Source organism: Schistocerca cancellata, chromosome 7 (assembly GCF_023864275.1).
Source record: "Schistocerca cancellata isolate TAMUIC-IGC-003103 chromosome 7, iqSchCanc2.1, whole genome shotgun sequence".
Classification (NCBI taxonomy): Eukaryota; Metazoa; Arthropoda; class Insecta; order Orthoptera; family Acrididae; genus Schistocerca; species Schistocerca cancellata.
Genome location: NC_064632.1, coordinates 162,204,360 through 162,218,587, shown reverse-complemented (window position 1 = coordinate 162,218,587; position 14,228 = coordinate 162,204,360). Strand labels below are relative to the sequence as shown.

The window sequence follows — 14,228 nt, the reverse complement described above, 5'->3', positions numbered from 1 at the left end:
AGTCGTAGGGTCAGCATTGCCTTGTGTGCTTCTACATTCCTCCGAAATTCAAACTGATCTGCCCTGAGGTCAGCTTCTACTAGTTCTCCTGTTCTTTTGGAACGAATGTGTGTTAGTATTTTGCAATGATGAATTATTAAATTGATAGTTTGGTAACATTTACAATCATCAGCACCTGCTTTCTGGAATGGGACTTATGAGGGTGGTTTTAAAAGTTTTCGGAACAGAATAGAAAAAAAGTACTTACATCACTGAAACTTTTCTTATTTTTCAATGTAGTCTCCTTGTAGATTAATGCACTTGGTCCAATGATGTTCCAGTGCCTTAATCCTATCTCAAAAATGAGTTTCCTTCAGGCCTGCAAAATAGTTGTCAACTCCGGCTATCAATTCTTCGTTTGAAGAAAATCTTCGCCCACCAAGAAAAATTTTCAGTTTCGGGAAGAGATGGTAGTCTGGCGGAGCCATATCACATGAATAAGGTGGGTGTGGCAAGATTTCATACCTTAGTTCATGTAGTTTTGCCATAGTGATGGCACATGTGTAGGGGCGCACATCAAGAGTCGTGGCACCCAACCTGCAGGTAAGTTTTTCATTTCTAATTATTCAGTTAAAATGTGATATACCCTTTCAGATGACATCTGGCAAGTGTGAGCAATTTCACACTCTTTCCATTGGAGATTTTACATGACCATTTTGTGCACTTTTGCAATGATTTCTGGAGTAGTAATTAACGGAACAGAATGTGACGTAAAAGGATCGACATTTCACCTGTCAGCCATTGTTATAGGTTTATGTAGGTATAGTGCCAGATGAAAAAACAATGAGGCATTTGTGTCAGCATGGCAGCAGCTCATAGAAAATCTATATTTACTTCTGGAGGTGGTCAAGTTGATAATATAATACATGCAAAATACTAGCTCACTTTGTTAAAACCTCTTGACGGTATGTCTTCACCAATATCACTTATTCATCACTGCGTTAGGCAGTCCTTACTTGTGCCTCCATTGTTTACCATCACTGACGCGAGACCTATTTCTTTGGATGACACCACAATAGAAGAGATGAAGTTAAACATAACACAACCACTGTTGCATTGGCCAGATAAGCTGCTGGAGGTGCTCCCAATGCAAAGTTTGATCTATGTGATTGAAACATTATACCCTGATCCAGTCCTTTCCTTCAACTGGCTAATGGACACGCAAGAAGGAAGAATTTCAACAGAGTGCATGCTTTAACATTTGCAGCAGTACCAAGGGGAGCAAAGATTTACAGTCATGACCACGTATGTCACAATAACAGGCACAGTGTTAATTTTGACTCTGGTTTGTGCAGCCTTTGCCTACCTTAGATGGAGGGCCGCTAATCAGTGTAACCCTCCATTTTATCACATACCACTAAACTGTTTAAGTAATCATATGTAAAGCAGAATGGTGGCGTACAGAAAATTTGCATCAACGGAAGCGTATTCTAGAATTAAGAATGTGTGGAACTCACAGGGCGGGGCACGGAGAGCCGAGTTGATTGATGGAATGAGCACTGTTGGTTGTTTGAATGAAGAAGAGCTGTGATAGAACAGCGAGTGAGAAATGGTGATAACAGTAGTTATATGTTCTTGTAAAGGGGTTTTAATGCATATTGAGTAGTGAGTAATAAGGCCTGAAGTTCAACGTAATAATGCGAGGAATGATGAATGAGTATGGATCACCAAGAAACCAGTGGACCAGAGCGCAGAGTGAAAGTATGACCTCTGAACCTTGAGGCTCGAGATGAATAGTGTAACGAAGGAAACTGAAAATAACAACATTGTAGGCATGTATACGGAGTCTCTTGTTGCAGACTGGTCATGGGTAAAGATATGAGGGTTGCATCTTCCCAAAGGGGGATGATATGTAGCACCATTGCTATTTTGGGTGTTATTGTGGAAATAGTAGTTCAGCTATGGCTGCACTGAAAGCCATGGGTGCTGAGGCATTGGTATGCTGATTTCATCAATAGGCCTGTTTACCCACCACAATGCAGCAGAAGTGTTGGATGACTGTGTTGATTCATAAGTGATTGGAAGAATTGCATCAGCATAACAACCATGCCATTAACCAGTATAGAAACACACTGATTTTAGCAGACATTTGAGCACTCTAGCAGCACCCTTGATAATGAAGGGTGTCACCAGTCACCACCGAGTTATGGGACAACAAGCAGCCAACACCGGTCCAGGTCACCACCTCCACAAGACCAGCTCCCTGTACTAAGCACACGGCCTGTGGACTTAGCTCTATGTGATGGATGAGCCACTTCCAGCCTTTCTTCAGCAGCACCTGAGCTTCTGTCTTGGAGGGCAGCAATTTGTATCCGCGACGGTGTGGCCCACTGCACACCAACACTGGGGCACGTGCTCCAGCAACCAGGGTCACCTGCGAGGGCAAGCTCTTCTGCTGGGTCCTGACAGTCTCCAAGAGGAAGCTGGCAGTCTTACATACTGCTGGTGCTTGTTGCATGACTTCCCACCATCCATATTAGTGTAGGCATTGCCGAGTGGGCTAAACAAGTGACAGCATCGCTGGCCACAGATATCAACCAGCCGTGCCATATCCGGCTGGCTTCTGGTGCTGTCGGTGGGACTTCCACACTGCACAACTGAGGGGTTGTGTCAATGAAATCATAGCACTACAGGTATATATTTTACCTTCCAGCTATGTTTTCCTAGCTACGCCCACCCACCATCCTCCCCATTGCACCTCAAACTCTACGCGATGGTGGCCCTTCATCCCCGAGCTACTAAATCAGTATGAGATATATAAATACTGACTGAACTATGTGTAAAGCTTGCTCAGAAGGCTATATTCCAGTCATTAACAGTCCAGATGACGTGAGTATCCCACCGAGTCAGTTATTTTTGGCACTTAACCTCTCTTCAAACATGTGTCCAGGTTTGAGTTGAATGGCCCACTGACATTGTTGCATATTGTGTACTCACCTGGTTGAATAAAGATGATGAAGCTAGTCGAGTTAGTATATGTAAAGACCTGGTCTGAGATTCACCTGTCGCTGGCTTAAGAAGCTGAAAGCCAGTTTGCAATCCAATAAAGGTCAAGTCAATTATTATCTGCAATTTAGTTATATTTTTGTTTATTTTGGTAGTACTGTCGTTTTACCCTGATGACACATGCTTTGTTTATTTGTTGTTATACCTCTGCAATTTTCAAGCTGCTCTGTTAGGTTCATTATCACTGTCATGCTATTAATCAGGGCTGCTCCACTGTCTATTTGCACCAAAGAAGAGCAACATTCAGTGATCCGTTTTTTGTGGTCGGAAGGCGTATCAGGGGCCAAAATTCATCGAAGAATTTCTGTACAGTACCGGAACAGTGTTTTGCCACAACGGAGTGTCTACGAATGGATTGAAAAATTTCTAAATGGTCACACAAGTGTTACGCACGATAAAGGAGCCCGACAACCGTTTACCGCCACAAATGAAGAAACCATTGAGCTTTCACATGAAATATTCTCTTAGACAGACGATTAACTATTGACGAAGTGTCACATCATCTGCAAATTAGTCACGGTTCTGCCTACGAAATCATCCACAACAGACTTAGGTTTCATAAAGTTTGTGCAACTTGCATAAACAAACGTGCTTGGACATCTGCAAAATGCATCTGGATCGCTAGGGTAACGAAGCGGACAATTCTTAGACAGGATCATTACTGGTGACAAAAACATGGATCCATCGTTACGAGCCGGAGAGTAAACGGCAGGATATGGAATGGAAACATCCAAATTTGCCGTGCAAGAAAAAGTTCAAGATCCAACTGTCCACAGGATCTCCATAGTCGCATTGCATCCCAAAAGATGCATAAGGTCCATTACTAGAACAGTATGGGCAAAGGAGCACAACAATAAACAGTGTACTTTACAGTGAGATGCTTACTGCCAGGCTAAAGCCTGCAATTCAAAGCAAATGCTGAGGACTGCTGTCAAAAGATGTTGCATTGTTGCACGACAATGCCTGTCCACATACTGTTGCCCACAATGCTGAAACACTCTAGAAACTCAAATTAGAAGTACTGGATCAACCTTCATATAGTCCTGATCTTGCCTCTTCTGACTATCGCATGTCTGGTCCACTCAAACAGGCATTAAGAGGCCATTGATTTGCCTCGGATGAAGCAGTAACAGAAGCGGTGCATTCCTGGCTCACAGCTCAACCAAGAACCTTCTTTTATGAGGGCATCAGGAAGCTTGTACAACGATGGATGAAGGGCATTGAAACGCAAGAGACTATATCGAAAAATGATGTAAGTTTCCTATTTGATTACAATAAAATTTTATAACTACTTTGCGGATAATAATTGTTGTACCCTTGTATACAGCAGTAAATTAGGAAAGTATTTCATATTTAATATTGTTAACATATTCTGCCAGGCACCAAAGGAAAATTCGGTTAATGTTACTATTTGTATCATCATCAAGTGTACAAGTATACAACTATGTGATGTGGCAGTTATTCAGTGATTACTCTATGTGTATCCTCATTTAGTACACACAGAAATTTTAGAAACCTTGTCAGCTTTCTGCTCCCCAGGTGGTTCATCATCTTCACCTCCCTTCATGAATTCTTGCATGAGAGTGGTTGCTCTGAAAAAGAAATTGAAAATTTCATAGGTATGAATATAACTTTTTGAATTCAGATGTAAACTAATGTTATACTGACAACATCTGAAAGCAAATTTAGTGAGAAATTATTTAGTTTATTGTTATAAAGATCGTCAATGAATTTAGTACCCCTGCAACATTTAAGCCTTCGAGGAATATATTAACAATACAATTTCCTTAACAATGTACCAATCAGAACATTAAAACAAAGTACAATGTCCGTGGTCTACTGGCATAAATGTGGAAAGTACTGTTCAGTGCTTTTATGTATTGCTAACTTCACTCTTTTTATAACAAAATAAGCAGAATGAGAGAATGAGGAAGTTTTATTTCCTTAAAATGTCAAAGGAGCCTAAACTTGAAAGTACGTATCAGGATGGGACTGATGGTTGGTTGTTTTAAAGGCAGGAGAAGGGACCAAACTATGAGGTCATCAGTCTCCTGTTCCTATTAAAACAATTCCACAAGTGTGAGAATAAAATGGATGAAACATATAACACAAAATGGAAAAAAAGGAAAAGCCAAAAGAACGAGGGAAGGCAATGAACACTAAAAGGAAAAAGAGGACAATAAAACAACAGAGAGACACTAGAAAGAGAAGAGAGTAAAACATGAAAGCAGATTACAGTGGCTGGCCAACCACGAGAATAAAAAGGAAAAGCCAGCCACTCTGCAACACATTAAAATCCCTGTCCTAAAAGCACTAGGGTGGAGGACACAGAGGGACAAAGGACATGTGCTAAATCCTACATAGAAGTATAAAACCCACTCTCACGGATAAAATGTAAAACTATAACTTCTGTGGAGGCATTGTTGACCAACATCGAAGGCAGAGTGCTGGAAAGTCTGCCACAGAGCGGCTAAATGTGGGCAGTCCAGCAAGAAGTGGACAACTGTCATTTGGGAGCCACAGCAACACTGAGGTGGATCCTCACAACGGAGTAGGTAACCATGCATTAGCCACGTATGGCCAAATAAGGAGCAAGCAGAAGACAACTGATTCCCTGTGAGAGGCCTGCATGGAAGACTTCCACACATTCATAGTCTCCTTAATGACACGCAGTTTGTTGTGTGTGCTGTTACGCCATTCAGTCTCCCGAAGCCGGAAAACCCTGCGATGTAAGACAGATCACAAGTCAGCTTCGGAGATGCCTATCTCCAGAAGCAGTTTCGGCGTCGCCTGTTTGGCCAGCCTGTTGGCCAGTTCGTTGCCGAAGATTCTGATGTGTCCTGGGGTCCACACAAACACCACGGAATGGCGGGACTGTTCCAGGGCATAGATGGACTCCTGAATGGATGCTACCAGAAGGTAGCAAGGGTAGCACTGGTCGATAGCTTGTAGGCTGCTCAAGGAGTCAGTACACAGGAGAAATGACTCGCCAGGGCACGAGCAGATGTATTCAAGAGCACAAGATATGGACGCCAGCTCTGCAGTGAAAACACTGCAGCCAACTAGCAAGGAGTGCTGCTCAATATGTCCTCCATGAACATATGCGAAGCCTATGTGACCATTAGCCATTGAGTCATCGGTGTAAACCACTTCAGAGCCCTGAAGCACATCGAGTCAAGAGGAAGTGACTGAAGAGCGACGGGGTTAACGGAGTCCTTAGGGCCATGCAAAAGTCCAGACAAAGCTGCGACCGTGGTGTACACCATGGAGGCATACATGGACGGACCACAAGTAGAGGTGGTAAAGGGAAGGACTCCAGTTCAGAGGGAAGGGACCCCACGCAAACTGCAATCGTTAGCCCCGATCTGGGTCGCCGATGCGGGAGATGGACTGCCGCGGGTGGTAAAAGGAGATGGTAATTCGGATGCTCAGGGGAACTATGAATGTGTGCTGCGTAACTGGCGATCAGTTGCGCACATCTGATCTGCAGTGGAGGGACACCAGCCTCCACCAGTACATTGGTCACAAGACTCGTCCTAAAAGCTCCTGTCGCTAATCAAACCCCACAGTGGTGCACAAAGTCGGGTAAATACAATGCTGAAGGCACTGCCGAAACATAAACCACACTCCCATAGTCAATTTGGGAGTGGACAAGGGCTCTGTAGAGCTGCAGCAGTGTAGAGCGATCTGCACCCCAATTGGTGTTGCTCAGGCAATTGAGGGCATTGAGATGCTGCCAGCACTTCTGCTTAAGCGGACGAAGATGAGGGAGCCAAGTCAATCGAGCGTCGAAAACCAGTCCTAGGAATTGATATGTCTCCACTACAGTGAGTGGATCGTCTTTAAGGTAAAGTGCAGGTTCCGGATGAACGGTACGATGCCGACAGAGGTGCATTACACATGTCTTTGCAGCTGAAAACTGGAAGCCGTGGGCTAGAGCCCATGACTACACCTCGTGGATAGCTCCCGGGAAGCGCCACTCAGCAACAACAGTATTGGAGCAGCAGTACGAAATGTGGAAGTTGTCTGCATACAGAGAAGGTGAGATGGAGGGTCCGACAGCTGCTGCTAGACTGTTAATGGCCACTAATAGAGAGACACTCAATACAGAGCCCGGGGGACTCCATTCTCCGGGACATGGATGCAACTACGGGAGTCACCAACTTGGGCATGGAAAGTGGAGTGGTCCCCGGACATGGAGCCAGCAAGCCATGTGACTCCAGGACCCAACCCAACCGCCAACATACCATGCGTTCCAGCAGCTTACAAAGAACATTGGCGAGGCTGATGGGCAGATAGATATCCACATCAATCGGGTTTTTATCAGGTTTGAACACCGGAATGATGGTGCTCTCCCGCCATAGCGATGGAAAAACGCCATCGCACCAGATCCGGCTGAAGATGACAAGAAGATGTTGCTTGTAGTCAGATGAGAGATGTTTAATCATCTGGCTGTGGATGCCATCAGTCCCAGGAACTGTGTTGGGGCAATGTGCAAGGGCACTGAGGAGCTCCCACTCTGTAAATGGGGCATTGTAGGATTCACTGCAGCGTGTAGTGAATGAGAGGACATTCCATTCCAGCTGCTGTTTGAGTGTGCGAAAGGCTGAGGGGTTGTTCTCCGATGCAGTGGCTCGAGCAAAGTGCTCAGCAAAGTGCTCCGCAATCACGTTTGCATCGTTACATAACTCGTCATTTATGGTAACACCGGGGACAGCTGTTGGGGCCTGGTACCCGAAATGACATTTGATCTTTGGGCAGACTTGGGAAGGTGACGTGTGGCACCCAATGGTGGAGATGTATCTCTCCCAACACTCTTTTCTTCTGTTGTTTGATAAGGTAGTGAACAAAGGCATGGAGCCTTTTAAAGGCTATGAGGTGCTCCAGGGAAGGGTGCCGCTTATGCCGCTGTAGAGCTCGCCGATGCTTCTTAATTGCTTCATCTACATCTACATCTACATTTATACTCCGCAAGCCACCCAACGGTGTGTGGCGGAGGGCACTTTACGTGCCACTGTCATTACCTCCCTTTCCTGTTCCAGTCACGTATGGTTCGCGGGAAGAACGACTGTCTGAAGGCCTCTGTGCGCGCTCTAATCTCTCTAATTTTACATTTGTGATCTCCTCGGGAGGTATAAGTAGGGGGAAGCAATATATTCGATACCTCATCCAGAAACGCACCCTCTCGAAACCTGGCGAGCAAGCTACACCGCGATGCAGAGCGCCTCTCTTGCAGAGTCTGCCACTTGAGTTTGTTAAACATCTCCGTAACGCTATCACGGTTACCAAATAACCCTGTGACGAAACGCGCCGCTCTTCTTTGAATCTTCTCTATCTTCTCCGTCAACCCGATCTGGTACGGATCCCACACTGATGAGCAATACTCAAGTATAGGTCGAACGAGTGTTTTGTAAGCCACCTCCTTTGTTGATGGACTACATTTTCTAAGGACTCTCCCAATGAATCTCAACCTGGTACCCGCCTTACCAACAATTAATTTTATATGATCATTCCACTTCAAATCGTTCCGCACGCATACTCCCAGATATTTTACAGAAGTAACTGCTACCAGTGTTTGTTCCGCTATCATATAATCATACAATAAAGGATCCTTCTTTCTATGTATTCGCTTCAGCAACTTCCGGCGACCACCAAGGGACTGCCTTACATCTCGGGCACCCTAAAGAGTGAGGACTCGCATTTTCTGCTGCAGAAACAATTTTGCTAGTCACCTGCTCAACCATCACACTGATGTTACCGTGTAGGGGAGATTCAGCAATGACAGCAGTCCGCCTTGTTCAAAGCCCATCTGGGCAGGCGTCCATGTGCCTGATGCTGGGGCAGTGACAGGAAGATGGAGAAGTGGTCACTACCACACAGGTCGTCATGTGCTCTGCAGAGGATAGATCGGAGAAGTCCTGGGCTGCAAATCGATAAATCAATGGCCGAGTAACTACCGTGAGCCACAATGAAACGTGTGGCGGCCCCAGTATTTAAGAGGCAGAGGTCGAATTGCGACAGTAAAGTTTCGACATCTCTGCCATGGCCAGTAAGCATGGTACCACCCCACAAGGGGTTATGGGCATTAAAATCTCCCAGAAGTAGGAAAGGTTTAGGGAATTGATCAATCAGTGCAGCTAATACATTCAGGGGTACTGCACCATCTGGAGGAAGATATACAATGCAGACAGTTATTTCCAGCGTCATCCTTATTCTGACAGTCACAGCTTCAAGAGGGGTTTGAAGGGGCACATGTTCACTACAGACCAAGTGTAGGACATAAACCCAAACTTCACCTCAAACTCGATTATAGTCGCTACGGTTCCTGTAATATCCCTTATAGCCATGGAGCGCATGGGTCCGCATTGCTGGGAACTAGGTTTCCTGGAAGGCAATGCAGATAGCAGGTGTAAAGCTTAACAGTTGCTGTAGCTCAGCCAGACAGTGGAAAAAACCGCTGCAATTCCACTGGAGGATGGCATCGTGAGACTGGGAAGGCATGGAACATTCAATGAGGCAGTTTATGCCTCAGAGTCACCTGCTGCCACTGATTTATTGCCCGAGCAGTCTATATCCATTGTGTCTGAGGGTCTGGCGAGATCTAGATCCTCAGCAGCCACCAAAATCTCCACCCCATACTCAGCCGCAGATCTTATAGGTAGCGGTGGTGTGGGTGCCACCGTAATTTCCTTGGTCTTAGGGGTTTTCTTTTTGGATTTCTCTCGCTGCTCCTTGGGTTTCCCTGGCTGGGAGGACTTCACTGGCTCAGTCTCCGGGACTGACGATGAGCGTGAAGTCCTATGACCAGCTGCTTTTGGGCTCTTCAGCCACTGGCTGGGGTCACCTTTCCCACTAGAAGAAATCTGGGAAGGGAGTGACCCAAGGGACCCCTTCCTAGTGAGAGAAGCTGAAGAAGACTTATGCTTCTCCGGCTTAGAAGTGGGAACGGACGTCCTCGATGGTTCTGATGGAGTTCCGATGCCCCAGGGGGATGGGCATCAACACTTTGGCACACGTGGGGAGTTAACGGTGCAGGCATCAGCAGAGCGATCCCTGTGTGGTCAGGGGGCTACAACCAAAAGGGTACAATGGCGGCCCCACCACAACGGACTGGCTACCGAGGTGCAAAGAAGTCCATGGTCATCGTTGATTCAGAAATCGACACTGCATAGTGCATAGTGGAAAATGCACCCAGCCCAAGAGATGGAGAATGGGCAGGACTGCAATGCGATGATGAGAAAGTGGGCTAAAGATCTCAATGCACAATGGACACGATGCACCTTGTAAGGCGACCTTCTCCAATTGGCACGCTCTTCGGGAAAATTTTGAAGAATGGAGGTCAAACCCTACAGGGGACCATCACATAAAGGCCAAAACGTGTGAAACTCCTTTTATTCACCTCGTATGACAGACAGGGATCCCTCGGGCCTATTCTAACCCCTGGACCCACAGAGGGGAAGGGGATATGGGACTGTTATCTTTACATTTGATACAAAACTACTGACACAGAGGGCACATGGGAAGTAACATATCCTGCCATCCTTCTACCCGATAACTTCTTTTTGACTAAAAAAAAAAAAAAAAAAAAAAAAAAAAAAAAAAAAAAAAAAAAAAAAAATCACGTGTGTGGCAGTGTTGGGATGTCTGTTCGTTTCAGTTTCTCATAGCAGCAATTGCTAGTGTTCCTAAATTTCCTCTCCATCCTCTCAAAAAGGGGTGGCTTAAATTTTTTTTATCTGGTAACAAGAAAATAGTCAAAAACTTATTACCTATAATCTGCTGCTGGAAAATACACTCCTGGAAATTGAAATAAGAACACCGTGAATTCATTGTCCCAGGAAGGGGAAACTTTATTGACACATTCCTGGGGTCAGATACATCACATGATCACACTGACAGAACCACAGGCACATAGACACAGGCAACAGAGCATGCACAATGTCGGCACTAGTACAGTGTATATCCACCTTTCGCAGCAATGCAGGCTGCTATTCTCCCATGGAGACAATCATAGAGATGCTGGATGTAGTCCTGTGGAATGGCTTGCCATGCCATTTCCACCTGGCACCTCAGTTGGACCAGCATTCGTGCTGGACGTGCAGACCGCGTGAGACGTCGCTTCATCCAGTCCCAAACATGCTCAATGGGGGACAGATCCGGAGATCTTGCTGGCCAGGGTAGTTGACTTACACCTTCTAGAGCACGTTGGGTGGCACGGGATACATGCGGACATGCATTGTCCTGTTGGAACAGCAAGTTCCCTTGCCGGTCTAGGAATGGTAGAACGATGGGTTCGATGACGGTTTGGATGTACCGTGCACTATTCAGTGTCCCCTCGACGATCACCAGTGGTGTACGGCCAGTGTAGGAGATCGCTCCCCACACCATGATGCCGGGTGTTGGCCCTGTGTGCCTCGGTCGTATGCAGTCCTGATTGTGGCGCTCACCTGCACGGCGCTAAACACGCATACGACCATCATTGGCACCAAGGCAGAAGCGACTCTCATCACTCACGCCTGTCACGACACCACTGGAGGCGGGCTGCACGATATTGGGGCGTGAGCGGAAGACGGCCTAACGGTGTGCGGGACCGTAGCCCAGCTTCATGGAGACGGTTGCGAATGGTCCTCGCCGATACCCCAGGAGCAACAGTGTCCCTAATTTGCTGGGAAGTGGCGGTGCGGTCCCCTACGGCACTGCGTAGGATCCTACGGTCTTGGCGTGCATCCGTGCGTCACTGCGGTCCGGTCCCAGGTCGACGGGCACGTGCACCTTCCGCCGACCACTGGCGACAACATCGATGTACTGTGGAGACCTCACGCCCCACGTGTTGAGCAATTCGGCGGTACGTCCACCCGGCCTCCCGCATGCCCACTATACGCCCTCGCTCAAAGTCCATCAACTGCACATACGGTTCACGTCCACGCTGTCGCGGCATGCTACCAGTGTTAAAGACTGCGATGGAGCTCCGTATGCCACGGCAAACTGGCTGACATTGATGGCGGCGGTGCACAAATGCTGCGCAGCTAGCGCCATTCGACGGCCAACACCGCGGTTCCTGGTGTGTCCGCTGTGCCGTGCGTGTGATCATTGCTTGTACAGCCCTCTCGCAGTGTCCGGAGCAAGTATGGTGGGTCTGACACACCGGTGTCAATGTGTTCTTTTTTCCATTTCCAGGAGTGTATGTGATTTTCCTGAAACTCTAAGGGGAATAGGCCTGAAATCAGTTTTAATGTAGATGGTAGTCATCTCTGAAACGAACATCCCCTTCAGAAATAACAACTCTAAACTGGTTGAGAAACTTTCTACATGCAGCTGGGCCATTTACAATATTACAGCATCTTGCATCTTTTGGAAATCAAAGACTATTAAAGTTTCTTAGCTCGGTACATCTGATCGAAAGCTTAGTAAATATAGATATCCATCTGCTGGGAATACAACAACCAATAGGAATTAATCTACAGATGACCTGACATAGGTCACACATTATTTTATTACTAGTTTCATTCATCAGGTGCAAGCATCTTCAAAAATGGCCCCGTGTAAAAGGCGTAAAGCTCCCCTAGTGCCATCATAACTACAAGGTACTTACAAACAGTCCATCAATTTAGGAACTACTCAGCATCTATGTATGAAAGAAAAGTAACTTCTTTATACTACAGAGATATCCTGCTTTTACACTTTTCAAGGGACTTCAAAAAAATGTTGTAAAATGCGGGAAAATGTAAAATGTGGGAAATAATGTTTTAAGCTGTTAAAATTTATGGATAGGATATCCCCTTGCATTTTTTACTTTTTGTATGATATATGTAGATAACAGGCATCAACAGACTTGTCAGGCAGTTTTTTATTACCTAATAAAGGTTAATTATCTAATAAAAGCCCCTGATGTAACTGGAACTGACAACTGTCTGGGAAGTAGGAACGTTTGCTCAATTTAATACATCAGACTCGATGTTTTTGAAACCCTGCAGCTGCCAGTCATTAGTTAAATAATGAAATACTGCACTAGTTACGTAACTTTTCATGCTTAGCATGACACGTTTTGAGAATTTTTTCTTGTTGTCAAGTGCAAATATGTACATAAGTATTTTGTGTGGTGTCTGAAGATTTGTTATTTTGCGTCTCTTGTACTGTAGCCATCTTTTTGAGGTGATCTGGTACTATGCCTCCTCAGTTATGTGGAAAACCCCTCACATGCAATCTAACACTCACATCACTTGTTTGTCTAACTTCACAACAAATACATATGTAAATACTGCACTTGACAATGAGAATAAATTCTTGAAACACATTTTGCTCAGCATGAAAAAAATATATAACCAGCTATGTTTTTAACCTAAAAACATTTGATCAATGCAAAGTGAATGACGATGTCAACTTGTGCTACAAGTGGCCAAACGCTGAAACACACTAAATATGGTTCGACAAAGGTATCAGGGTAATCACAACAATCACGAAACTGAATTTGCGCAGTAGAGACAGTTTGGAAATAGTTGTGATTTGTCATGATATATTTACTCGAATGGACCTATTTACTCCCATCAGTCACCACGCCAAGTAGAGCCTGGCAGTGGCAGGAGATACGGCATGAACTGTTCCAACTTTTCCACATTTACTGGTTCAAATCCACTGAGTAGAGTGCCCTGGTGTCAAGAAACTTAACCACGTAATATTTGTAAACACTAGTGGACGGCCAGCGTAATCTTCTTCTCCACAAACATTTTTTCGTAATATGTAAATAGTGGGAAAATTATAAATATGTTGACACAAAATCGGGTGCAAATTAACATTGTGAACATAAGAAATTTGACGGGGACGATAAAAATGTCATAAATGGCGAAAAAACATTAATTCCGGGAACGTAAAAGCAGGGTTATGCCATAGTTCGGTCTTTCAAGGAAACATTACATTCATGGTGGGATCATCCCATTCAGTAACAAATGTGCACTGAGCGACCTACTTCACCTAAGTTTTGTTGTCCTTTTGCTTTTGCTAGCCTTTCTTCAAATATTAGGTGAGTTGTAGAGGCAATGAAGCAGTTGTTTATGCTGCTTATGTTCGAACAGTAGCAGCTCTCAGTAGTGCGTTTGTTCTACACTAGGCTATCTGCTGCACTTATTATTCTGCCACCACTGTGTACATGAAGGCGATACCTCATTAAAAGTCTGCCTCAGAAGTGA

General features: G+C 45.3%; 1 protein-coding gene across 1 annotated transcript in view; it reads right to left on the bottom strand.

Moving 5' to 3' along the window:
• LOC126092062 (uncharacterized) overlaps positions 1-14,228 on the bottom strand; it is a 147,073-nt gene that overhangs the window by 91,240 nt on the left and 41,605 nt on the right. The window contains exon 5 of the mRNA XM_049907474.1: positions 4,562-4,637. Coding sequence (XP_049763431.1) covers positions 4,562-4,637 — 76 coding nt within the window. The remainder of the gene's footprint in view (positions 1-4,561; positions 4,638-14,228) is intronic.